The 27,748-nt window shown below is 48.1% G+C and overlaps 1 protein-coding gene across 2 annotated transcripts in view; it reads left to right on the top strand.

Annotated features, from left to right (window-relative positions):
- Positions 1-27,748, top strand: part of ATM (ATM serine/threonine kinase) — a 3,046,976-nt gene that overhangs the window by 2,695,038 nt on the left and 324,190 nt on the right. For both annotated transcript variants that reach the window (XM_069640412.1, XM_069640413.1), the window contains one exon: positions 5,940-6,078. In XM_069640412.1, the coding sequence (XP_069496513.1) occupies positions 5,940-6,078 (139 nt within the window). The remainder of the gene's footprint in view (positions 1-5,939; positions 6,079-27,748) is intronic.

Genomic DNA, 27,748 nt, shown 5'->3' with positions numbered 1-27,748 from the left:
AGGCAGGCTTACCTGCATACATCTGGGTTCTCAGAACACACTGAAAAAATACCTTTTAGCAATGATCAATAGACCAATTCATGAAACATTAATTAATGCTTTTTTATTTTTGACTGTAAAATTCATCTGCATCTGTAAATTCATAGATTATTGTGCATGAAATTCATTATCAACATAACATAATCGTAACTCATAGTCATAAAGAAATATTTATAACCTGGAGCAAAACCTACTCCCACACATTCATGGGTATCAATAACAACCCCTTCTATATTTCTGTCATCCACATACTTGCCACATGCCTACCATTCAGACATAACAATTAATAAGGAAACCAAAAAGATACAAAACAAAAGCCCAATGTGCATATTGATGGACATTACTCCAGCTCGTCTTTCAATCTAGAACATTAGCCACCAATTGAGCTAAACCTAAGGTAGGTACAGGGCTTGATTGACAAAATGTTTCTATCTGATGTGATTGACTCGTGTTTCGGCTTCAATGGTCATCAAGATGGCAATCGAACCAGCCTCATCAGGACAAGATGAATTAAGGTGTTGACAGAGAAGGGTCATAGCAACTACAGTAAAAAAAAAATTTGGACTCACTCTCGTAAACAAAAAAAACTAATAATGTAACCAAAACAATGTATCAAAGTTGATATTTAAAAAAGCATTGAAGGACAACACTTTCTAACTATATACTTAATAAGAAAAATTCATGTTGCCAGTGAATACACATGTCATGCTGGCCTAGTGCTTGGAATTCAAAGACAGGTAAACTGACAGTGAGATAACCCTTTGGTGGATAATGTTGCCTAGGGGTGTAAAGTGGAAGTGACCTGTTACTAATCAACATAAGTGTGGTAGAGACAACTGCAAGAGAACCTGCACGTAAAATGGCCACCCATGCAAGTGTTGAGATGCACTGGTAAAAGCATGCATGATGCAAAAAAACGCTGAATGCGTTACCCATGAAGGCGTGTCTCAGAAGAAAACCGTCACTGAATCGTGTAATGATCAATGGGGCTGCAATAAAATATAGTCAAGTATAAATGTCTGAGAGCCTGGTGCAATGTTCCCTCTAAACTGTGCGCAAGTGCTCTTCCCCAACTTCCTTCTGGGTGCCTCTCAGAAGAGCTTTGGCAGCGCACACAGACAATTCTCACCTTGTCAAGACTCAATAAGACACAAGCCACATCAGTTACTTTAATAAAGCTAAATTATACAGTTCAAAAATCAGATACTTAATGTAAGTAACCAGGCTCCCGTATGTGTCATCCTATCCCCATGCTTCCTATTTTTGTACATATGTCACACAATCACTTTGCATTGTTCCCCTTGTAAGTTAACTATTTTAAAGCTCAAATAGGATTTACCTTCTAAGGATTTTGAGTACGTAAATGTCATGTTCAGCATTACCTTTAACATTGCTAGCATTACCCTATAAGTGGAGAGAAACATTACAATATAATTTACTTAGCCTGCACGGGATAGTGGGTATGGGCTATGCCTAGCATTACTCGTATATAGTATTTGGACGATGGATATTTAGACAGCTAAAATGCTTTTCTCACAATCTGCATGTTTTCAGAGGTCCATTGAGCACTTATTTTAACAAATTATATAGTAGCTTTCTCCAATCCACAAACGGTTTTGCTGAGCACTTGTGTAATCGTACCCAGCAATATTAGGGTGGGGTACATTGAAAACAATTTTATATGTACATCAAAATTATTGTGTACATACACATTCTTTAAATCTTCTTAAATTGCCCCAAATATCATGGAACGGTTTTAAATATGTTTTGCTTGCAAAGTATTGTGGGTATGAAAATATCCCAGTGAGAGTTTTACTGCTACAATCCCTCACTTTTTACAGAGCCCTATCGACTTGTATTGAAGGCTAGCACAGGAGTCTGACAGGGGTACAAACGGAAGGGCACAGGAGAACATTCCTTGGTGGAGAAGAACAAATCAGCAATTTTCAAGTCACATGTTTCGACAGTACAGTACATCAAAGGACATGTGTTCTTTGTTTGATAAAGGATAGGCATCTCTAGTAACAGTCTAGGAAACTACACCTTATGTGTCTTTCTATGCTCTGCTGCTGACAGCTTTTCATTATAACCTTGTCTTCTGCATTTATTGCCTCTAGCATTCCCATACATCTGGGTTAACTGAAAACACTGAATTGCAGAAGAGGGGTGACTGGTTATAGAAGAAGGCACTCAATCTGTTGCACCTCTGAGCATTGCCGAAATTAACTTAAAAGACAAATATATGGGAATATTCTTCAAAGGGGCTCCACAAGAAACGTTATTAAGGCTCTTGTTGATTTTTGTCTAGGATGTGTTGAGGAACGTTGGGCAAAACTATAGGCTGTATTGTGTGCCCTGTCATTTCACTTACTATGTCAGTGTTACTTACAAGCATGGGCGTGATAAGACTTTACTCCGTACATTTGATTTTTCAGGGAGTAAAAAAGTAATTAGCTTTGTCAATAGTGATACCTTATGCTTATTACAATATGTTCTTTTGCCTTAACACTCCTCTAGAAATTGGGCAGTAATAATATTAGATTTCCTTCCTATGCCACTGCTCTGCTGGTCACTGATTCAAACGGTTTATGGTCATTGCATCGAAAAAGATGGATCGAAATGACAATGCATCTTTCAAAAAGATGCATCAAAATTTTTACATTAAAAGTAAATTTCCAACGAAACATTTCCATCAAATGGATATGTACTTTTAAATGTAAAAGATAGCATTTTGATGCGATTATTTTCTACATTTAAACGTTACATGGAGCTGTCCAGCGCTGAAATTCCGGCACTTGCCAGCTCCTTGTAATGTTTTAATGTTTGTTTTTAAATATTTGGGGGGTTCCCCCCCCCCAAACTCCCACGCCCACCCCCCTTAACCCTAACCCAACCCTTAATCTAACCCTAGCCCCAACCGTAACCCTTAATCTAACTAGCCCCAACCCTAACCCTTAATCTAACCCTAACCCAGTTCTAACCCTTAATCTAACCCTAAATCTAACCCTAGCCCCAATCCTAACCCCTAACCCTATCCATCGAAATTAACCATCGAAAATTATTCAATATTTATGCTTTTCGACGGAAAGGCAATTCAATGAATAATTTTCAATGGAAAGGTATTCGATGGAAAGGTGTTAGATGAAAAAAAAAGATACCATTCAAACATATCAGTGGAGCATTGTGGGTAGGAGCAGTGGGTTAAGCTCCCATATGTTCATTGTTTCCTGTTTAGTAAAAATTGTTTGTGCATTTGCCTCTCATCTATAAGCCTAGTCTTGTGTAAGTGTTGTCACAGCTCTGTTCACAGGACAATGCAATGCGGATAGTAAGCAGAGGCCCATGAATTCTGAAAATCATATTCTGTGATGCAGTTATTCGGATGCAATTTTCATCCTTACTCAAAGGATGAGAGGCATGCTCTACTGTCCCTTGAACTACTTAAAGTGGCAACGTAACTCATATTGGCAGTTTTTTGACACATTCACTTTAGTTGTCATTATACTACCTGCAAATACTGTAACCAGTCAGAATTTTTTTCTAGCCACGTCAAATATGATTAGCAATATTTGTTTTTGTAATACACATGAGTGTTTTCTTCCAATGACATAAAACACTTTCTGCATTGCTCTGAGCAGTGTCAAAAATGAATAGCCACAACAAAACCAATTGTTCATACTGAGCCAACAATGCTTGATTTGTGCATACATATATTTTCCTCTGCACAGGAGTACTTTTGATAGGTACTGTGGCAGATCTTTAAGTCCTGGACAGGTTGATGAGCTCGCTTTATAATAAATCCAATATTTACATCTGTATCTTTGGAAAAAGTGCTGTAAAATGCACCTTTTACACTTATTTGTAAAGAATTGCAGTCGTTGGGAACGGAAAATTCCTTACAAACTCTCTTTGGAGATGATAGCTCACTAACTACGCATGCTCACAAAGTGGCTTACCTTGTTAGTCTGTTGTGCACGTGGAAATTAATGTGCGCACACAGGCCAATCATTTCCGCATTTTGAGAAAGAATAGAGGGAACATTGGTGCTAGGTGCTCCCTAGGCTCTCAGACATTTATACTTGAGTCTCTATTTTATTGCAGCCCTGTTGATCATTACACGATTCAACAACTGTTTTCTTCTGACGCACTGCTTTATGGGTAACCCATTGAGCGTTTATTTGCATAATGCATGCTTTTACCAGTGCCTCTCAACACTGGCACGGGTGGCCAATTTACCTGGAGGTTCTCTTGCAGTTGTCTCTACCACACTTAGGTTGACTAGTAACAGGTCTCAAGGTGGTATCAGAATTTCACCGGTCGCAGGCCTTTGTCTTTCCTGTCTTTTACCCACCACGCCACCCCTCCAAGGAGGAGGAGCAGTTCCACAGGCTACACCCAAAAAGGGTGCTTCGTTTCTACGTTGCCACAACGGCAGAGTTTAAAAAGGTGGTCCAGTTGTTTGCGACCTTCTCCATGGCCAAGAAAGATTTGGCTGTGTCGAAGCAGACCATCTCGCGGCGGATCACGCTTTGCATTTCCGAATGCTACCACAATGCAGGGAAGGAACGACCTATCGGCATCAGAGCCCACACCACTAGAGCAGTGGCTGCCTCTACGGCCCTGGGAGAGCGGTTTTGCAAAATGTCCTCCTCTGAGACTTTAATCCCACCTCCTTCGCAAATATTACTTGGGGAGTCTATTTGATGAGGAATCTGCGGGAGAAGGTCAATCCATTGAAGGTGAAATGACTTATTGTAATATTCTCTCTATGGATTCTTCTCCAGCAGATTTCTCATCACCTTCCCATCCATACTTGCTATAAAAGTGCCTGCAGTCAGTGCCTAATCCTCTCTTGGGAGGAAGAGGTGAACTGTTGTTTGGAGGGCTACCGTTCACTTCTTGTTGGGTGCTGCATTCTTTCTGCGGTCCTGTTTTCCCCCCAAAAAAACACAGTTAAGTTTTGTTTTTTCTAATCACTTACGACTGTTTTAGCAAGATAGTTTAGTCTTCCTCTGCAGCGGCTGAGCTCGGGTGAAAAAAGGTGGCGAACTGAGGAACAGGGTGTAGTGATGCAGTATATGTAAGACAACCAACATCCTGTCCGGAGCCGACGACCAAGGCAAGACAGATCGACGGCCGAGTCGAGGTTCACTACACACCCTCTCAGTTTTCAGAACAGCTGACGCTGGAATGGATATCTATCTGATGAGGAATCTTCAGGAGACGAATCCATAGAAAGAACATTACAGTAAGTAATTTCTCAGTCTATCTCTAGGCTCTTTGAACATCATCTTGTTTGTGGTGCTCTTCTCATTCACAAAGAATGGTGACTACAGAGCCATGATGGGACAGCCACCATTAGAATTTGTTTCTGCATAATTAAAACTATGGACTAGTGGATATATTCTCTGATATTGTGAATGCTTTAAAGGGACAGTCTGTCCATTTGATATTCTTGCACAGTTTCTACTTGCACAGATTCTGTGAAACTTAGAGGCATGATCTCCCGGCTGTCCATTGTGGCGATCTGCTGAATCCTTCATCGTGCATGGTGGGAGTAGACAGGTGACCCTACCCACACAGTTCCGGTACCAGCATCACATAGTGGGTTGCAGCCCCTTGCCCCATTGACTTACCCCACTATCCAAAACAAGGGTTAGCAGAGGACGTTTTCACACTATCAATCGGAACGTTGGACCCATAATCAATTAGTAGACAACCAGCATTTGTCCCCCTGCCACCACCACTCTTAGCTATGGAAATATTTTAGGAACTCACCTGGATATTTCCCTACTGCATATGGACCGATATACCTGTCTCTCTATACACAGGACGACAGTGGTTGCTCCTAGACGTTGCCAAATATACTTTCTGCAACATGCATCTCTTTTCTTTTGTAGGATCGTATGGAGGCGGCCTGCAGTATTGTCAACAGTATAAGGACTCATCGCGCTCAGATGGTACGAGATGTTGAGAGGCTTTGTGATGCATATATCACATTAGCAAACCTGGATGCTGCTCAGTGGAAATCTCAACGGAGTAAGTATTGCACAGAATGAAAGGCAACACTTGGATGTCTTTTTCTTGAGATAAATATTTTGTTTATAGAGCAATAACATGCTGTTTACTACAGATAGTGGCTTTAATGTTTGGTCGAAAAAAAATGTGTAACCAGGATAATTATTCAGTAAAATATTAATGTTGAAGTGTGATTTGGTGATTTATTTTTGATTAGGCCATGTACTAATGTACGTGGTGTTTAACATTTGCTGAAAGAGAGAACAGGATATCCATAGCCGTAGCTCTCCAGGGCATTGTTTTTTTTCGGACTTATACACTGGCATGTTATAGTGTATTTAATCAAAACTGTTTAATCTAATTATCGCTAGACATGTGTGATGTCTGCTTTGTCTACTCTTCCAGTTATTGAACATTTAATATTTTATAACCATTGTTAAATCGGTATAAGTTATGGCTTATTTCCAGTGACGAGCATGCACCATTCAGATGTTGCTTGTACTATGCTTGTGTGTATTCCGCACATGGCATTGGATACCTAGGATGTTCATGGCGTTACATGAAAATTCATGTTGTCCATCACAGAAATAATATGGTTAAAACATGTGTTTCTCTTTGTGGCTGTATTTTATTACACTGGACAGTAACATTCTGGAACTGTCCAGTCTCTTAAACACATAATGTATGTGGAGTTCAGCACATTTTAGTGGCAAATTGTGATAAGAAGTTAGGAAAGAGGAGGCCTTTCTATCCCAGATATGTTGTTCTATTATTGAACAGCGCATCTGCAGGATAGGTAAACTTGATTCAAATAACAACGCAAGTTGTAAGTGGAGGCGTTAGAGAAAGGTATAGGTAGGTGGAAGGAAGCTACGGACTGTCCATACACACAATGCATTTTGCACAATTAAACAGCCGTTAAAGCAGACTTTTTCCAAGCTCAGTCCCACACAAAGCAAACATATACATATATAATTGCCATGCTAGTAAACATGACCCTGATAGAGTTCACGTATTTACTGAAATATTTGACTGTGAATGCCCTTTGTTGATTTATTAACATTGGTAGCAATACTGTTGCAGAAAGGTATTGATATTCCTGGACCAATTGACCGAATGATTTTCTTAGGGAAGTGACTCTGAAACTCAATACTCCCACAGATTCCTCACCTGGATAGGTATCCCCAGTGCCAACTGGTCACAGAAAACTTCACTTGGGGTCATAGTGTAGCTCACTGACCATCCTCTCCTACATTTGTCTTCCACGACTCCGGTCATGATGTTGGCGCTGCATAAATAGCACACACTAATGCCCCCTTACCTAAGTTCCTTTTTTCTGAATTTCCAGCAGGTTATTTCCCCAACAACTTTGTAAAAAGTCTTCCTTTGCCTCCATTCCTGGTCCTAAGCCATTGGGGTTCAAACCCTATCGGGACTGCTGCTCCAGGATGTCCGTCATTGACCTACAATATCTGTCTGTGGTATTTGGAGTGAATCATGATGTGGAGCAATGCGGTTCATGCCAGTTGAAGAACCACAGAGTTTCTAAAAAGCAGGCCGCTAAGTTGGCACCTCACTGTCCCCCCTCAAAGTCACTGACCCTTCTCTCCATAAGTCTTTCGATGTCGAGATGGTTGGACCGACTTTGGAGAAGCAAAGAGAGGGTAACCAGGAGGCACAAGAAAATCCAGAAGCTATGTACTTGCGTAGTGAGTCAGACCACTCCTTTCCTTCCTCTTCCTGCATGATGAAGAGAAGGGGACAAAGGTGGAGGAGAGATGAGACTGAGGATTCCTCCGGCATGCGAAGCATTCTAAGGCCTCTTTTTCCCTCGCAACATGCTTCTAAAGAGAAGTGGGAGGAGTTTTGTGACCAAATTTGGACTACTTTTTCTCAGGCCTTGACTGGTATGGCTTTGGCCTCAGCGTTCATGATACCCCTCAGTCCGCTGCACCTGTTTCGGCCTGTGGCGATCTTCAGGAGATAAGACACACTCTCTAGCTCAGAGCCTCCAACAACGGGGCTGGGGCTTGGTGCCAGTGCATTGTCGACTGCGGCGCTTGGCGCTTCAATGATTATGTCCTGGAATATATCAGTGGGTGATTAGGTCATGGAATCTAGTGCCAGTTCTCAGAGGTTACGGCCAAGTCTTTGAGTTTAGCATTCCAACAGGCGGCTCTGACTCCCTATTTGGCTTATGGCCTTAAGGGACAGGGTTTTGGCACTTCACGTCTATTTCATACTGGAAGACTCAATCAGCTCTAGTCAAGTGCACTCTGAGAATACACCCATCCGGGTAGGGACAGGGACATCTCAAAGAGCCAGTCTTATGTGGCTTTGGTGCACTCAGCTCCTTACTCCTCAAAATCTCTTTGAAGTTTCCTTCCACGGTGCTCCCTTTGGTGGCCGTATCATCACATTTTAAGAGAATGGTGGTTGAATCAGACGTGCAGGTTTTTGCAACTGGTTTAGATTGGCTACTGCCTTCCTTTCCCCCAAAATCACCCTCTCTGCTCCATATTTGGCATCCAGAACCTTTTCTCCTGGAGGGGATGGTCAAGCATTTGGCCAAGGGGGTGCTGGAGGAAGTTCCAACTTTGGGGAAAAGTTTGGACTGTAACTTGTAATCATTTATGGTACCAAAGCCGGAGGCATTTGTCCAATCCTCGCCCTTAGGATTCCCTGTCGTCAGGCTGGGAATCCTCGGTAAAAGAAAACACTGTTTCACTTTCACTTCAAAACTGTATTTCTCCTCTAAACAAATCACTGTCCTCGGGGTCATACTGCCGACATCCAATGACAGCCATTTCCCTAAACTCCACCCCTGGTGGCCATCTTCAGATTTTTACTGCACGCTTCAGTGTTTGGAGTCTGATCTAATTTTGTGTTTTTTGTGAATTTTTCCAAATAGTTTAACTTTTTGATCAAGTTTTGCTTTATCGTCTTTGACGAAGGACAGAGACCGACAGCGGGGATCCGCTACCGGGCAAGATTTTCATCCACCGTCAGATCGCCATTGAAGTTTTGAGAGGACCTACTTCACGCTTTTCAGCATGACTGAAGAGAAGACGGAAAGTCGAAGCCTCTTCAAACTTTGCGTGAAGTGTGTATTAAGAAACGTCTTCGTGGAGGATTGGCACCATAAATGCTTATATTGCCTGCATCCGGACCACTATGAGGAGGGATGTGAGGGGTGCCGTGGTTTCTTGAAGAAAACCAAAATAACCGCTAAAGCAGACTGTCAGCGTGGCTCAAGTCGAGCAAGGCCACTGACTCAGCCTTGGGGCAAGATCAAGCCTCAGCCAGGACCAGCCAGTCTGAGGAGCGAACTGCCTCCGGCAGGAGGTTGAGATGCTTTTGAGGACGCCCCCTCGCGGGGTTCCAAGAGAAGACCAAGCTCTGTGACGCTAGCTCCACTTTGTTCGCCGCTGATGTGGGTCCCGAATCGGACAAAAGGCGATCACCGTCAGCCTCCTCAGTGAGCCTGTCAATGTAAGGAAAATCTTCTAAGAGAAAGTGACTAACCCCGTCCAAACTCTGTGTGTCCGTGGATAAACTGACGAGACACAATTCCGGGGAGGACTCGTCGAAGCTGGCTGAGATCTCGCAGCATGCCAAGTTAACTGAGTCAATGACGGCACTGTCGACAAAAGCAGCCACAAGCACTTTGTCGATGAAGTCAACGACGTCCACTACAGCAGCTCTGAAGGAGAGCGAGTCCAAGAAAGAAGTGGCGGCCGCTCCACAGGTGTAATTTCTCCCAAGGCAAGATACGGCTGTGGGTGCAGCGGCGAAGGAGCCGTGGTAAGGGAAAGACCAGATGGCCGCACTGAACCAGCAACCTCCTTAGATGGAGACGGTCCCCCTGGTGGAACCTCCCCGATACGTGGACCAGCGGGCTGCTTCAGATAGGACAGAGCAGCTCTACTCTAGGTATCCAGGAGTAGTGTGCCGCCAATGACCTCTGACTTAATGCCAGTAAGACCGAGATTCTCCTCATCGGCACACCCGCTCCCTCCTTTCCTGTAGCTCTCTGGCCGGCCTCTCTTGGCCCTCTTCCTGCTCCCACCAGCAAGGCTAAAAACCTCAGTGTCATCTTCAACTCCACACTCTTCTTCTCTCCTCACATCGCAGACGTCTCCAAAAAGTCACACTACCAGCTGCACCTCCTCAGAGGTATTGTTCCTTTCCTCTCCTTTCCCCAGAAGCTCACGGTCTCCAGAGCTCTGGTTCGCTCTAGGCTGGACTATTGCACCAGCCTCTTTCTAAATCTGCCTGCCTCTACTCTCCACCCTCTGCAACTCATCCAGAACAGGACTGCAAGACTTGTCCTTGGCCTCAAGCCCAGGGATCGTTTCTCTCCAGGACTGAAATCTCTGCACTGGCTCCCAGTGGCTGTGAGGATTAAGTTCAAAACCCTCTGCATCGTCCACAAGCCCTTCTGGGGCCTGGGGCCTCAATACCTTCAACTCTCTCTTCCTAAATATCTTTCTTCTCAAGCTCTTTGCTCATCCGCCTCCAACTCCCTCAGGGTCAGTCACTTCTCCAAGCAACAAGTTGGTGGTAGATCTCTTTCTAAGGCCGGTGCCTCCCTCTGGAACAGCCTCCCTTAAACTTGAGGAGAACCATATCTGGTTCCGGAAGCTCCTCAAAACCTTTCTCTTTGCTTCTGCCTTTTCTCCTCCTCTCCTCTGCTGACCTCCCGGCTGTAAACGGAACCGCACTGGCTACCTGGTCACCCTCTGATCTCGGGCCCAGGTCCCTCCCCCGCCATCGTCACACACCTGCACTGCCCGCCTGGCAACCCCGCACTTGGGACTGTTTCTCTATCCCTACAGTCCCCCCACCATCCCTTGACACCTGATGTCTGCACTTACCCTTCCACTTGCCACATGCTGGCCGTTACTTTACTTATTGTTAATTTCTAATTCCATGTACTGCACTTTCCCTGCCCCATTCCCAAGCACTTGTGTGATCTGATTGACACATGGCCTAGTAGGATCGCTGTCTGTCCTCCCTTTGTTCCCCTCTCTTGCCTCGTCGCGGCTTGAAACACTTGTGTATAGGCGCGTTATAAATGCCATATCATATCATACTCAAGTATCGACAAGAGAGAGAATGATCCGCACGACGGGTGCTGCTCAGATCATGAAGGGGAAGTTCCCATGCTCGCAAGAAGAGATGCATCAGAACCCACTCCGCTGGCTCCTTTCACCCCTAGACCTAGGGACATGCCGCTGGACATTCTAACAACCCTGCACACATTGGTCACCGAAATCCAGCAAAGGATGTCTCCATTGGGGCCTGAACCGCCACGGGAGACACCAGAGCCTCCGAGCTTGAGCCCATCCCCCTCGGAACAGAAGGTCCAAAGGGGTGCTGGTCCTCAAACAGAGCCCCGGATCTGCACACGGACTCGGCTACCATGGCTAAGTGCACCGAGGAGGACAATGATTTAATCGTGGCTGACTGAGAAACCCCACACACAGACGATCCCCATAGGGCCTCCCCACCGGACAAAGTTGGATCTTTTCATTCTGTCATGTCAAGGGCCTCTGAACTGTTTGTTGGTTCCCGAGGAAACTAAGAAAGAGGGTTTCCTGAACCAGCGACGCAAGTCAAGAAGTAAGACCATTGTGTCCACTCTCTTCCTGGACGACATCTGGGAGGAAGGCTGTTAGGCCTGCCGTACGCATCACTCATGCACACACCATATTAAAGATACGGAGCCTGATGTCCTGTCAACTTGCTTTATTTCGACTCTCACACGTTCTGCCCTCCTTCCTCTTGTCCCCTCCCCTTCCGCTTTCCTCCCGCTCCCCTTGCCTTGGTCCTCTTAAAGGGGCCATGTCCTTTTCCATATACAACACCTTCCCCGTGCTTAACATGAAAGTCCAATTACATCTGTTCGATGAGTCTCATTGGCTTCTTTATTGTCCGAGGGGGTCTCCCTGGTGATTCGCGGCTCTCGCCGGTTGATTCCACTGGGGGCTCTGTTTCTTCTTCCTCACTAATGTTCTCATTAGGCATTTCTTGTGTCTCGGGTTCCTCTAGATACAATTTCTTGAAGAATGAGGAGTTGCGGGTGATGTCTCCTAGGTCTCCGGTTGCTGTGTCCATGGGTCCCTTAATGGCCATGATGATTCGCGGTTCGGGACTGTACCGGGTGTCTGTTTTCTTGTGCTGCTTTTGCCACACTAGGACAGTTTGTCCGATCTCTAGCTGCTGTTCTTTCGCTCTCCTTCTCGTGTCGGCCCATTGCTTTGCTTTCCTCTTCTTTTCGGCGTCTCGTTCTCTGATGGCTAGGTCTTCTTCAGGTGTATAATCCTCCCATCGGGGAATGCGCGTTCTGGGTTGGTATCTCACCATGAGTTCGGCTGGTGGCTTTCCTGTCGCGTCATGTTGGGTATTCCGATAGCCCCAGAGCATGCTGCAGATGGCCTTCGGATGTGGCGTCTGCTCTGCCACTGCCTTTTGTCTTGTCAGTTTGATGGTAGCCATAAATCGTTCCACCATCCCGTTGGCTTGGGGCCACAGCGGGGTGATCTTTTGGTGGTGGAATCCTAGGTGGCTTGCAAAGTTTGCGAATTCCCTTCCTTGGAATGGAGATCCGTTGTCGGTTTTGACAACGTTGGGGATGCCCCATCCGCTGAACAGTTCGTCCACTATGGGTGCGGTTTCCTCGAATGATGTTGACATCGTTTGTTTGACAAAGGGGAATCTCGAATACTCATCTATTATCACTAATAGATAACCCCCTTCTTCTAGGGGTCCATAGAAGTCCATTGCGACTTTTTGCCAAGGTCTTGACGGGAGCGTTGTTAGCTGCAGAGGGTTTGGGTTCGGTCCTTGCGCTGCTAGTTGGCAGGGTCTGCAGTGTTTGAGCATGTCTTCTACTATCACATCCATATATGGGAACCAGACATAGTTCCTGAGGAATCGTTTGGTGTTGTCTATGCCTCTGTGGCCTTCATGAGCTAGGGTTGCCAGGGTCTTTCTCAGGTCTCTGGGTGCTACTAGTCTCTTCCCCCGTAATAGGAGTCCTTGGTCTGTGGCTATGAGTTTGTCGTGTATCTTGGACAGCCGTTCAAGTTCTTTCTGGTCTACCTCCTCCATTTCCGTTTTTCTTGTGCGATGCTCTCTCCATTTGTTGGAGCGGGTGAGAGAGACAGCGGCTCTGATTGTCGGGTCTGCTTTGCTTCTTTCCTCAAATGTTGTTAAGGAGATGGTGGGTGGCGTGGCATTTGCTGACAGGTATGAGATATATTCAGTGGCTTCATGTTCTAGTGTGTCCTTTTTGTCCCTTAGGGGGTGCCTGGATAGGTAGTCCGCTGGATTGGCGCCACCCCCTGGTTTGTGGATAATGGAGTAATCGTACTCTTGCAGTGTTATCCCCCACCGTTCAGTGCGGGGCGGCATTTTCGTCCTGGGGTTTCCAAAGATTGATAGCAGGGCTTGGTGGTCCGTGACCAGGGTAAATTTTCGACCGATGATGAAATGGTGGTACTTTTCGCATGCCCATACAGTGGCTAGGCTTTCTCTCTCCGCTTGAGAGTAAGCTTTTTCAGTGTGTGACAGGGCACGGCTAGCGTATGCAACTATTGCGTGATGAGTACTGTCCGAGGGGTCGGTCTGGGCTAAAATGGCTCCTAGTCCCACCGGGCTTGCATCAACTGTAATAATGGTATGCCAGTCTGGACGAAAATATGCTAGTTGCCGGTTGTTGGAGAGGCCTTCCTTTATTGCCATGAACGCTTCCTGGCAAGGTGCGTCCCAAGTGAATGGTGTATTTTTCTTTAGGAGGTTGCGGAGCGGGTCAGTTATTGAGGCATAGTTTGGGAGGTAACACGCGCAGTATCCTGCCATTCCCAACAGGGAGCGTAGTTCTGCAGTGGTCGTAGGTGCTTGGAGTTCGGTTATTGCTTTAATTTTGTCCGGGTCGGCTGTTATGCCCCTGTTCGAGAATGTGTGTCCGAAGAATTTTAAGCTTGTCTTGTTGATGTCGCACTTGGGCTCGTTGAGGGTCAGTCCCGCATCTTGTAGGATGGAGCAGACGGTTCTTAGGGCTCTGTCGTGCTGGTCCTGATCTCTCCTGAATAGCAAGATGTTGTCACTATAGTTTAGTGCATTCATCTCCGATGCTATGAGCCGTCTGATGGTCTCTTGAAAGATCTCTGCGGCGGACAATATGCCAAAATTTAACCTTTTATATCGGAATAACCCATCGTGCGTTGCGAATGTGGTGATGGGCTGTGACTCTGGATCCAGGACAAGTTGATGATATCCTTGGTTGAGGTCAAGCTTCGAAAACAACCTGGCTTGGTTTAACCTGATCAGCATGTCTTCCAAGCTTGGGCCCGGGTGCCTTTCCCTTTGGATAGCGGTGTTTGGGATGCGCATGTCAACGCATATGCAGAGACGACCATTGTCTTTTGGGACGATGACTATTGGCGATACCCACGGTGTTGGTCCATCTGCTTTCTCTATGATATCATTGGAGAGAAGAAGTTGTTGAAGGTGGAAACCCACTTTGCGCGGGTGTTGTGGGACCGGCCTGATGTTATTATTATTATGTTGTTGTCAATGTGCAGCTTGATGCATGAGTCTTTTAGCATGCCCACCCCTTCAAATAGCCTGGGGAATTGGCGTTTGAGATCTTCTTTCGATAGGGGCTTGTCTGGTACTGACCCGATGAGTCCGTGTGGCAGTGGTAGCCCTTCTATTTCTTCTGACTGGTCGTAGTGTAGGTCAATTAGGGCAAGGGCCTTAGCTGTTCGGTAGCTGAGGAGGCAGCGGCCGACGGACGGGCTCCTTATGACATGTATCGTGGCTGGTATTGTGATGTTTCTATGCCGTAGATTGCATTGGAACTTTCCTTTAGAAGACATGGGTTGTGTCGCTCCCCATTGAAAAATGTGTGTTCTGGATTCTTGCAGGGGGTATGATGAGGCTATGTTACGGTAGATGTCTTCATTCATGACATTTACTGTTGCTCCTGTGTCAATGATGAATCTGTTTCTGATGATGCCCAGCTGGACCGTCACTCTGGGGACCGACGTGTCTTCATCTTCAACACTGTGGAGACATACGGGTGATGTTGGGGTGGGAAGCTGAGGTATGGGTCTCTGTCTTGCTCACACAAGCTTGTGGTTTCTCCCTTGTAGGTCACTTCATACTCCACGTTTTGCATGACGTTACCCCTATGCGTGTCATATAGTTCATGATCTTTTTTGTCTGGCTCGATCTGGAGACCTTTCGAGGGCTCTTACAGTGTTTGGGCGTTGATAAACATTCGCGGAGGTTGAAGTGTTTCTGTCCGTCTGGCGAGGTTGGTCTGTGTGAGTTTCCATCATGCGAGTGGCAGGTCTCGGGCGTGATGATCCTCCTTCCGGTAGCAGTTCTTTACACATCACTTGGAAGTGATTTTCCATGCCGCATCTCATGCAGCGTTGGCCGATGGCAGGACAGGGACCTCTGTGTGGGTATTCAAATCCACAGCGATAGCATTGGCGGTCACTTTGTGTCCGTTGTGACGGGTACCTCGTGTTCATCCTTGTTTGTTGTGCTGTGTTTCGGGCATAGGGATGTACTGCTGCTATTACATCTCCCTTCTTGGGGTTCTCGATGGCCGCTGCTTGGATGTCCACACTCTCGTAAACTCTGGCTAGGTCTAATACTTCCTTTAGGGATAAGGGCTTCTTTAGGAGGTGTTTCCGGAACATCGACAATACACAGCCTTCTATAATACGTAGCCTGATGGCTTCCTCATCATTAAAGTTGGCGAAGTCGCACTTCGATATTTTTCTTTGAAGGCGAATGACAAATTCCCCTATTGATTCGTGGGGTAGTTGACTGCATTGGTTGAACGTGTATCTCTCGTAGTCGCGATTGGGTGAGATGACAATTTTGTCATTGATGGCTTGTCGTAGTTTTGCATACGTGGAACAGTCCTGTAATGGGATTGTGCGTATGATGTTCTTAATTTCTCTGCCTGCTACGTTTGCGAAGATGCTTAGTATGTAGGGGGGTTGTTGCGTGTCTATGGCACCTACAAAGTCCTCAAATTCTTCGATCCACTCTTCCTATCGTTGGCCCTGGTCATGGTGTGGGTTTAGAGTGAACGGCGCGGGTCTCCTCATTAGGCTGGCGTATGAGGATGGTATCTCTAGTGGTGCTGGCTGTGCATTGGGGTCTGCGGCGTCTGGAGCCGACATGATGGTGCCACTGAAATTCCTTTTGTTGGTTAGGTGGCACTTAGGTGCATATAGTGGTTAACTATGGTGTTACGGTCCTTTGTACAGCTTTTACGTGGGCGCAGGCTTTCCTTTCTCCCACGTGGTGTGGTGATAGTGTTTTCCCTTTTTGTTTTTTTTTTCTTTATGATTGGAAATGTCACGTGGGAAGACACAGGTTTTTTTTTGTGGTAGCTTCCTCGTGTAAATTGCAGTTTTCACGTGTAAATTGCAAATGTCACGTGGGGAGACACGGGGATTTTGTTTGTCGTATCTTTCTCTTGTGAATTGAAAGTGTCACGTGGGGAGACGCAGGGTTTCTTTTGTAGTAGCTTCTTCGTATAAATTGCAGTTTTCGTGTATAAATTGTAAATGTCACGTGGGGAGACACAGGGATTTCTTTTGTTGTCTCTTTCTCTTGTGACACGAAAATGTCACGTGGGGAGACACAGGGTTCTTATTCTCCCGTGATATTTGCGAGTGTCACGTGGGGGGGGGCACGGGGTTCCTTCCCCAAGTTACGGTCCTTCCAGATTGCTTTAACTTGTCACAATCGGGAGACGCGAGGTTTCCTTTCCCCCCCTCCTTACTTGAAGCGGTCGTCACGGTCCACCAGTCTTCTTGTCGGTGTTGGCACTTCTCTCCTGGGCGCACGGGCCCACTCCGGTCCTTCGGCGCTCTCTCCTCACTTCTCCGGCACGCGGGCTTCGCTCCCTCGAGGCGTGCAGACTTCCTCTGTGCGGGGCGCACGGGCCGCCGGTCGATGACGGGCACACAGGCCCTCTCCGTCCACCGAAGCGCGCGGTCCTCTCCCACCTGGGCCCCACGGTACGCGGGCCCACCTCAAACTGCCGGGCACACGGGCCCTCCTCACACGGGCCTCACCTTCTCGAGGCGCACAGGCCTCCGATCAGCAACGGGCACACGGGCCCTCTGGTGAGCTGCAGGGCACACGGGCCACTGCTGGGCCACAGGGTACACGAGCCCACCTCGAACTGCCGGGCACACGGGCCCTCCTCACACGGGCCTCACCTTTTCGAGGCGCACAGGCCTCCGATTAGCAACGGGCACACGGGCCCTCTGTTGAGCTGCAGGGCACACAGGCCACTGCTGGGCCACAGGGTACACAGGCCCACCTCAAACTGCCAGGCACACGGGCCCTCCTCGACTGCTGGGCTCACCGCCCTCCTGCTACTGCTGCCGGCACGCGAGTCTTCGCATCGGCTTCGTCGCCAGTGTTAGGCCTGCCGTACGCATCACTCATGCACACACCATATTAAAGATACGGAGCCTGATGTCCTGTCAACTTGCTTTATTTCGACTCTCACACGTTCTGCCCTCCTTCCTCTTGTCCCCTCCCCTTCCGCTTTCCTCCCGCTCCCCTTGCCCTGGTCCTCTTAAAGGGGACATGTCCTTTTCCATATACAACAAAGGCCTAGCTCTAATGAAAAATCTGAGTACGGCGCCGACCAAACGGGACAGATTGGAGAAAAGGTACAGGGTGCCAGGTTCAGCTCCCATGTGCTTAGGGTCTCTGCCGTCGCCTGATTCGGTGGTATTGCCTGCAGCCAGGAAAAGCATTGGCGAACCAGTCATCGGCAGGCATGGTACCTTCGGACCAGGAGGGAAATAAGCTGGATGCAATGGGCAAGAGGATAATTTATACAGCAGCCTCTACCATCAAAGCAGCTAACGCTCTAGCCATTTTGTCCCGATCTGACCCGGAACTATGGGTCAAGCGGGGTCCTATCCTGGACTTCCTGTCTGAAGACAAGAATGTTGAGGCACTAGAGATCTTTTAGGAAGGGTTAGTGGCCTGGGATCACGCCATCATGATGGCAGTGGACATCGCAGACACAGGTTTACGCCAGAAGGGGAACAGGGTGTTGCTGCGTCGTCAAGGTTGGTTGAAGGCAACCAACTTCCGCCAGGACTTTCAGACTAGGGTGCTGGTTATGCCGTTTGATGGGGAGAACCTCTTCGGAAAGGCAGTCGACCAGTCTTTGCGGGCATTAAAGACCGACACGGAGATGGCACGCTCCCTGGGAACTTTGCAGCAGTAATGATAGTCATCCTTTCGCTCTTCCAGAGAAAAGCCAGGAAGATCTCCCAAGGGTTATATTACCCCATACCGGCAGCCTTCATGCTCTTCCACTCAAGAAGCATATAGGGGGCCTTCTCAAGGCAGTGGAGGACATCGGCGGTGCCACCTACAGGGCAGAGCCCCGAACCCCCCACCTACACACCCCAGTGGGAGACCGGCTGGAAAAGTTTGTCTGCACTTGGGAAAAGATCACCACGGACAGATGAGTGCTGGATGCTCTCGGACAGGGGCACACCTTGGAGTTCCAGTGCTGGTGCCCTCTAATCCCTCCGATTCAGCTACAAGAACAACATGGGCTCCAGCTTCTGCAAGAAGTGCGGGCCATGTTACAGATGGGGGCAATAGAACCGATCCACCTGCGTCTCTGGGGCTTCAGAGTATATTCCAGATACTTTCTTGTTCGGAAGTAGACAGGGCGTTGGAGGCCGATTCTGGATCTACATCGTCTCAACAAGTATTTAAAGTCCCAAATGTTCTGGATGGTCACGTTGCACCATGTGCTTGACCAGCTGTAACAAGGAGATTTGTCACTGGATCTGGAGGACGCCTACGTTCACATCCCCGTTCACAAGAAACATTGCAAGTTCCTACTATTCGTAGTTCAAGTTCAGCACTACCAGTTCAAAGCTCTGCCTTTCGGCCAGAGGTCAACCCGAGGGTGTTTACGAAGTGCCTAGCCCCGGTGGCGGCACAACTTCGTCTACAAGGCATCCACGTACACCCCGACCTGGATGACTGGCTGGTGCGTTCCCGCTCACAATCTCTGGCAAGTGAGCACACGTCAAAGACCGTACGTCTGCTGAGGGAGTCAGTGTTCTCCATAAACTATCCAAAGTCTTCCTTGACGCCAAATCAGGATGCTCTGTTCCTACGTGCATGACTCAAAACGGTGACGTTTTTGGCGTTGCTCTCGGAGGAGAGGGTGAGAGACATACAAGGCAAGTTGCAGCACTTGTCATTGGCTCATACAGCTACGGTTCGGTCCATCAAGTCACTGCTGGGCACGTTGTCCTCCTGCATCAACCTCGTTCACCTCTGCAGACATTGCATGAGACTTCTCCAGGAGTTTCTGGATGCGAGGTGGATGCAAGTGTTGGGGAACTTTACGGACAAGATCTCACTCAACGAGGACTTCTGTCAGGCGATACAGTAGTGGGGTGTTCGGCAGCATCTCGTCCAGGGAACTCCCTTTCAGGTTCTTCCTTACCAGGAGAGGGTCACCACGGACGCCTCTCTAGAGGGATGAGGAGTCCACACTGGATAGTTGCATGCCGGAGACCTCGGGCAACCGGAAGAAAAAGACCTCCACATCAACGTCCTGGAACTTCGGACCGTATTCTGGGCCCTCAAGTCTTTTCTGCTGTCATTGAAGAACAAGGTGGTGAGGATCTTCACAGACGCACCACCACTATGTTCTACATCCGGAAACAGGTGTGGGGGCCCGCTCACTGGCACTCTCCAAGGCAGCCCTGGACTCATGACGATGGGCTATTCGTCAGCGCATGTTCCTCGTCCCGTTTCACCTGGCGGGAGTAAAGAACACCATCGCAGACTTGCTCAGCAGGAAACTGCATTCTTCGCCAGGACCAGGTGGATCTTCTGTTCGGCAAATGGAGGCAGCCCCAGATCGATATCTTCGCGACGGTGGCGAACGCCAAGTGCCACAGCAGGTTTCCTCAACCGAGGAACATGAGGGATGCGTTGTTGTTCCCATGCAAGGGATGGTTCATGTACGCCTTTCCTCCGTTTCTGTCATGGGTATCAGGCAGGTAGTTGGGGCAAGCTGGGTGGAGGTTTGGCAGGCCTGGCATAGGCACACAAAGAACCCATAGCAAATCCCTCCATTAATTCCTTCTTAGTGTTTGTAGTAACTTCCTGGTTACCACTTCCTGTTGCCAAACAGGAAGTGCATGATGATTCATGAGCTCTCTAGTGTTTGGGTGTGGCTGGCTATATAAGCCACACCCAAGATTCTTCCAGTGCTTCGTGTTGCTTACTGTGAGCTGTATCAGCAACACACTTGCCATGCTCTGGATCAGCCAGCTTCTGCTTACCTGCTCCGTATTATCCTGCTTCAGCTTACCTGCTCCGGATCATCCTGCTTCTGCTTAGCTGCTCAGGATCATCCTGCTTCTGCTTACCCGCTCCGGATCATCCTACTTCTGCTTACCCGCTCCGCATCATTCTGCTTCAGCTTACCTGCTCCGGAAGAGCCTCCGTTCTTACTCCACGCCGCAGCTATCTCCAGTCAAGAGGGGACTTCTACACTGGCACCTGTAAGAACAAAGAAGAACTGCGTTAACACGCGCACATCAGTAACGCTGCGCATACTCACCGAATGTTCCTGCGACGCTGCAATCCAGGTCAGTTGTACGAGCGCACAAACCCCTGCAAAAAGAAAGAAGAGACATTATTCATTGCGCTCGCCCCAATAACACTTATTTCACTGCGCTCGCGGTGCATACTTACCAAAAGCCTCGGTGTATACTTATCCAACCACCAAGTCTCCCGTAGCGCTAAACCCGGACTCGAGGCGCTAATACCACATAATTTCTCCTGCAAGGGAAATGGAGAGACATTACCAGGTGCACTCGAATTGAAGGCGCTGCTGAAACCTACCAGCAGCTAGCTTCTACACGCAGCGCTACTCGCCCACAAAAATACCGGCAAACAAAGACAATACGGACAATTTTGGACACTCAACATTCTCCGCGCAATGTTCACTTGTGGGAAGGACATTCTAGCCAGTGAAGAAACTAGCGCCTTGAACACTCAGCCTCGCTGTGAAGGCATAAAACAGCGTTTGGCATCTGAACTCAGCCTACAGACATTGGCACCAATCACATGAGTGAATCGCGCCCCTGCGAATGCAGGATGGAGTGCACACCCTACTAAAGATCAAGGTATTCCTCCGGGTGAAACAGGGGAAGTGAAGAGTCGGGTCAAGGGAGCTAGTCCATCGCTCCTGCATAGACACAGGTGAGTGTGACAGTTTCTCCTCCTTTTTCTTGTGATCAACACACTCAGACAGTGCCACTGCAGGATGATGCTTGTCACCCCAGCGTGGCTGAGACAAATCTGGGATCTGAACCTGCTGTGTCTGTCAGTGGCCCGTCCATCAGGCTGCCACTGTTCCCAGACATTCTCACCAGAGGGGCTGGAGGTGATTCTGCATCATGACCTAGAGTCCCTGAACCCGAGGGCATGGCTCCAACAGCCCTAGAGTTTTGGTGTTATGCTTTACCCGAAGAATGTAAGGACATACTGGCCAGAGCCAGAACCTTGTCAACGTTGAAGTACTACAGGCATAAATGGAAACGCTTCTCTGTGTGGTGCTGGATTCAGAAGATTACCCCACTGCATGTCACGGCCACGCAACTTCTACCATACTTGCTTTCTGTTACGGAGAATTTCTGTATAGGCAAATTTCCCAAACCTAGTGAGTCCCCCAGCAGCTTTGCTGGATTTTTGGGGTTTATTTCTTTTCTCCTGCTAAGAGTGAGACTCTTTTTCTCCCACTCTTAGACATGATTTGAGATATCCTTTGACTTTGTAATGTGTTTTATGGGCTATGGGGTCTTTACTCCATAGGGCTTCATGTGTTTTTTTGTATGTGTGTTACACAGCACCCTCCGTGCAGTAACACAGGGGTGTCATAGTGACCCCCAAACATAGACTCCGTACCCTGGGACTGACTACTGTCTCCCAGGGCATGTAAAGTCACCATTGGCTTTACTAGCCCTAAATTGTGAACAGAACCAGTACAAACCATCATGTTGTGGACGTACTGGTAGGGGCAATTTGATTGCCCCTGGGTCTGTTGTTCGAGGGGGCACTGTCCAGTCCCCCCTGATCGAGTTTTGGATGGTGGCAGTGGATACTACTTTTTATATTCGACCGCGAATATATTCCTATGGGATTTTCCCATTGTTCGAGGCTACCACTTTTTACGTAGCCTCAAACATACCGCCGGTTTATTAAATTCATATTAATTCACCAGTTGGGATTTTTTGCCAGAACTGTGTTCGCTTCTGTAACTCCAACCCAAGTCGAGCCCTTTGTTCCACTTTTTTGCGGGCTTCTGCACAGAAGCCTCCAAAAGTGGTGCCACTCTGTCTGGGTCTGCAGGATGTGTGGGAGGGGGGGTTTAGGCACCCTGGACTGAGTTTCCTCGGTAACTCAAGTCGCACTCTTGTGTGATTGGCCCAGTGGTGAGCCGCCCGGCTCACCACTTAGCATGTTTGAGTGACAGCTAGGACTGATGAATGGGGGTTTTCTGCATAAAAGCAGGGCCTTGGGGACTGGAACTTCAGAAGTCGCTACAGGACCAAAGAATCCGAAGAGGGAGAAGCTGAGCCGACCTGCAACGACGACACCACCGGTGGAGCCCTGCTGAACCGCCTCACCACTTCCCGACGACAGAGAAGATCTTCATCCCCGAGAGTCTTCTTCCTCTGAACTGGTGGGGATAATTAGTTCGCCCTCTTTTCGCCTTCCTGGATCGTCTCGTGGTCGAATCGCCCGTGCCAAGCACCTCGGCGGCCGGATAGCCACGCTTTACCACTACCGCAAATAAAAGTGTAGTACCTTTTAACCGGGAAACTTCGCGGCTGGTTTCTTGCCTGGCAGTGCAACGACCTCCAGCTTTCATCCACGTAGAGATCCTCTCTTCCCCTGGACGAACCACCGACTTGCACCCACTGCCAGGAACAACTGCCCCCGCTGGAGCTTTCTCACCATTTCAGGTACTGTGTTCCACCTGGTCTCCCTTGCAACAGACTGTTCAAGGTGTCCCGTAAATCCTTGACTTTCTATCCTGGGGTGACCTGGGACCTGTTAACTAACTTTCTCTGAACTGATCCAACTCTTTTGGAACTATCTGCAAAGACTTTTAAAGTACAATTCAACTGTACACATTCCGCCTTGCTCTCTCCAAGAGTGGGCCTGGCCCATGAACTTTCTTGCTCCTCCCTGCCTTTTCTGACTTGCTGTGGTTCTTTTAAAAGTGTTGGTGTTGTGTGCCTTCCTAATTCTGCCTTTTTCCCTCCCTTTTTAATTAACCTATTGGAGTGCCATCTTAGGTTAAGCGCTCACCTCTGTCTGCAAATAAGTGGTGTTTTAACTAAGACTTGTTCAATAAGTAATTAGGGATGTATATATATTGATAGTGACTGTGTTTGAACTTGCTTGCCATATTAGTGTTAGTGTATCTTTATAAGTGTGTGTTTAAATAAATAATTATATACTTTGATACCAAAGCTCTGGTCAGTGTTTGCTTGTGCTACTGTATTTTGGTACCTATCTTGTATACTCTATATACTGTCTAACTCTTCTTGAGAGAAGACTGGCTGCTCAGCCACAGCTACCAGGTAAATCTGGGTGGTACAGACTGCTACCAATTGGGTTTACTGCCAACACCTGTAGTCCTAAGCCTTTTGCAGTGTTCCCCAAGGGAACTGCACAGGTTTCTGCCTAACACTTTCCTTGGCCAAAGTGGTACTGGCTCACACCTCTATCAAGTGCACTTCGCCGCCATATCCAGGTATACCAGGTCTCAGGGCAAACCTTTGCTGTGGTCTCACATACTCACCAGGGAGTTCCTCAGGGGGCTCTTCAGGACTTTCCTCCCGGTGAACGCTACTGCCCCGGCTTGGGAGCTCAATGTGGTGCTAACTAAGCTCATGAGAGCTTCTTTCGAACCTATGCATCAGGTCCTGCCCAAATTTCTCTTGTGGAAGACCACTTTCGTCCTGCCTATCACCTCGGCCAGGAGGGTTGGGGAGATTCAGGCCCGTCTTGCAAGCAGCCTTACTTGTCTTTCCACACTTCAAAGGTGGTACTGCATACACACCCCACCTTCATGCCAAAGGTGCCTTCGGAATTCCACCTCAACAAACCTTCTTCCCAAATCCGTTGTCGCCGGCGGAAAGGGGCTTTGATTCGCTGGACGTTGCTCGTGCCTTGAAGTTCTACGTGGCACGTACTAAGAATTTTCAGAAGACTTCTCAGTTGTTCATCAACGTTGGACCTCTAAATCAAGGAAAGGCTGTATCGAAGGCTTCAATCTCCAGGTGGCTCTCCGACTTCATCATGCACTTTCATCGACTGGCGAGCAGGCCACTGCCAGGCCGGCCGAGAGTCCATTCCACCAGAGCCATTGCAGCAACAACTGCATTTCTCTCTGGTGTGCCCCTGCTCCACACCTGCAGGGCTGCTACGTGGGGGTTCATGCACACCTTCACAAGGTTCTACTGATTCGACAGGACCTCCAGGGAGGAGTCCCAAGTCGGCCAAGCGGTGCTAAACAACCTGTTTGTTTGAGTTGAGTCTGTTCCAGGGGTGAGTGTTATTGCTTCTGTTGAGCCTTGCCACCTCCTGTGGTTGTGTATATGTACTGTTGTGTAATCGTTATTCATGAGCATGTGAATCCATGACAGACCCCCTGCTGGAGAAGGTTTAATTTACTTATCTGTAACTATTGTTCTCCAGCATGGGTCTAACATGGATGCACATGCAAACCCTCCCTCTGTCCCCTCTGTGGCTCTTCATGGTTCATACTGCTGCTTTACGTGCTTACCAAATCTGAAGATGGCTACTAGGGGTGCAGTTTAGCGAGAAGGCTGTCATTGGATGGGGGCAGTATGACCCAGAGGACAGTGATTGGTTTAGAGGAGAAATACAGTTTTGAAGTGATAGTGAAACTGTTTTTTCTTTTACAGAGGATTCCCAGCACGACGACCTGGAGTATTCATGAGTATGTGAATCCATGCCACCAGCCCCATGCTGGAGAACAATAGTTACAGCTGAGTACCTTAAACCTTCCTGAGAAAAGTCAAGTTGAGGATGAAGACTTTGAAATAAATCATCTAGGCTTTGCAGAGCCAGGACTGGTTGATTTCATCGGCCCTCCATTGCTCCTACTTACCTGTGCAAATCCATGCCAAGCGCAGGAAATTCCTGAGGTTCGTAATAGACTGCACTCATTACCAGTTCATGGTGCTTCGTTTTGAGCTAACCACTGCCCCCAGGGGATTCATCAAGTTGATGCAGTAGTGGCAGCTCATCTAAGGAGGGACATGATGCATGTTTTTCCCTACATGGACGACTGGCTCCTAAGGGGTTGTTCGCCAGAGCAGGTATTTAGTCGCCTTGAGGACGCCTGCTGTCTCTCCCAGATGGCACCTCCTTAGAAGCTCCAGTTTATCGGAGCAGCCCGGGACACTCTGGTGGTTAAGGCCTCCCCTAAAAACCAGAGGAGAAAGTTGCCCCCATTATGGAGGACATGGTTACCTGTTTCCAGAACACACGCATGCGGTCAGCCTCAGCCATATTCCGCCTTCTGGGTCTCATTTCATCCTCATGTTTCTGGTGCCAGAGGCCCTGTTGAGAATGCAGTCTCTCCAGTGCCTGCTTTGCAGTCAGTGCATTTCTCCAGCGAGTTGTTAGACTTCCTTTGGGCATTGGGGACGGTTGCTAAGCATTTGATGTGGTGGTTGAGCTGGGAGAATTTGTTGGCAGGGGAGCCATTCTGGCTGCCGTGAACGGAAATCAAGATTTTCACAGATGCCTCCCTGAAATGCTGGGGTGGTCACCCCGGGGTTCTGCAGGCTAGTAGGCTTTCGTTCCAGATGGGGTGTCAGTGGCACATCAATCTCTTGGAGTCATCAGTCTCCAGAGGAGAAATGTCCAGATCCTGGTGGCTATTATGCTGGCCATGCACTAAACAAGAGGGGGTGGGTGCAGACATGTTTCTAATGGATTCCTTCCTCCCTCAGATTCCTCATCTTTGTTATCTATCTACCAGCGCAGGTGCTCTTCAGAAACTTTTCTGCTACCAGCGGGAGGAGTGTGATTCCACATCAACTCTTCCAGATGCTTCTACACCCCCCTCACTGGACATGACGTTGAGGCCAGTATATCTTGAGGTGCTGTGCCTGTGACCTTAGTTCCTTTTTTCTGCGCACTCTGCTCGCTTTAGGGACATTGCTTCATGAGTAGTTACCATCCTATTTCGCCACATGCCAAATCCATTGAAGGGCTTGGGTTTTAAACTGTGTGTCCACTAGGGGCATCGAATATCTGTCCCAAACCTCCACAGGATTTGCCTGTACTGTCTAGGAGAGGAATGAAAAACACAGGAGTGCCGGTCATGTCAGTCGATGCACCATGAGGCACTTCGAGAGCTTGCAGCACAACTCTTTACCTTTCCTGCTAAGGAAAAAGGTTACAGATTGACCCATACTAGGTCACTGGCTGCGGAGCGCCTAACTGAATAACAATCCTTGGTCCGCAAGTACAATAAGAAGCAGCACCACAAATTCATCCAACACCATTCTTCTTCCTCCTCGAAGAAGAGAAGTCACTGCACCTTGGAACCCCTCTGATGAACAGGTACCTTTTCCCACGCAATCCTCTACGCCAAAGGAATGGGATGCCTTTGCGGCTCATGTTTGACGTCTTCGCCAAGGCATCAGCTCCAACAACGTCATCGGGGTCTGCCACGCTTGGACGAGCTGACAGAGACCACGCAAATGCCACATAACCATATACCATCTGGCTCAGCCACAGCTTCTCATTCGACAACGCCCCCGGTAGTACACCCACACTCCCCAGGAGCGCGTTTTTCTTGGATGGAATGCATTTACAATAAGGAGGGTGATCCAGTCTCCTTCTGGATGGAATCCTTGCAAGAAGCAAGCAGTCTGGATACTCCTCCAGAATTTGAAATGCTCCCTGCGCCTACATCAGGTAAACCTCTGGCCTCCTTTTGACGCCTGATGTCCAAGTTTGTTATGATATAAGTCATTTAGAGCGCAAGTGTACACAAGTGTTTCTAGGCACGACAGGACAAGGAAAGGAGGCGAGAGGGGGGACAAAACAACAATCTTACTAGACCTTGTGTCATTCAGATCGCGCAAGTGCAGGGGGAGGGAGTGGAAGAAGTGAAGTGCCGGGGGGGGGGGGGGCGCAGCTAACTCATAATTGCTGCCGGTAAGTGGCTCATAAGTGCAGAGAGTCAGGAGACTGTAGGGTTGCAGATACAGAAGATGCTTTGGGAGGAAAGTTGGAGGTAGTGCAGTCCCTGGCCCTAGAAAGCCTTGTGGACGATGCAAAGGTTCTTGAACTTGATCCTCGCAGCCACAGGGAGCCAGTGGAGTTATTTATGAGCTTTAGAGATACGAACCCTGAGACCAAGGACAACTCTTTTTGGTCCTGTTCTGGATAAGTTGGAATGGGCGAAAGGAAGAGACAGGCAGATTTAGAAAGAAGCTGTTGCAGTAGTCCAACCTAGAGAGGAGCAGGGCTCCGGAGAGAGTGAGCTTCTCGGGGAAAGTGAGAAAAGGAAGAATACCTC

Source organism: Ambystoma mexicanum, chromosome 7q (genome assembly GCF_040938575.1).
Source record: "Ambystoma mexicanum isolate Mex_15411 chromosome 7q, UKY_AmexF1_1, whole genome shotgun sequence".
In the NCBI taxonomy this organism is placed as follows: domain Eukaryota; kingdom Metazoa; phylum Chordata; class Amphibia; order Caudata; family Ambystomatidae; genus Ambystoma; species Ambystoma mexicanum.
The sequence above is the reverse complement of the archived record's forward strand: the minus strand, read 5'-3'. Positions and strand labels throughout refer to the sequence as shown.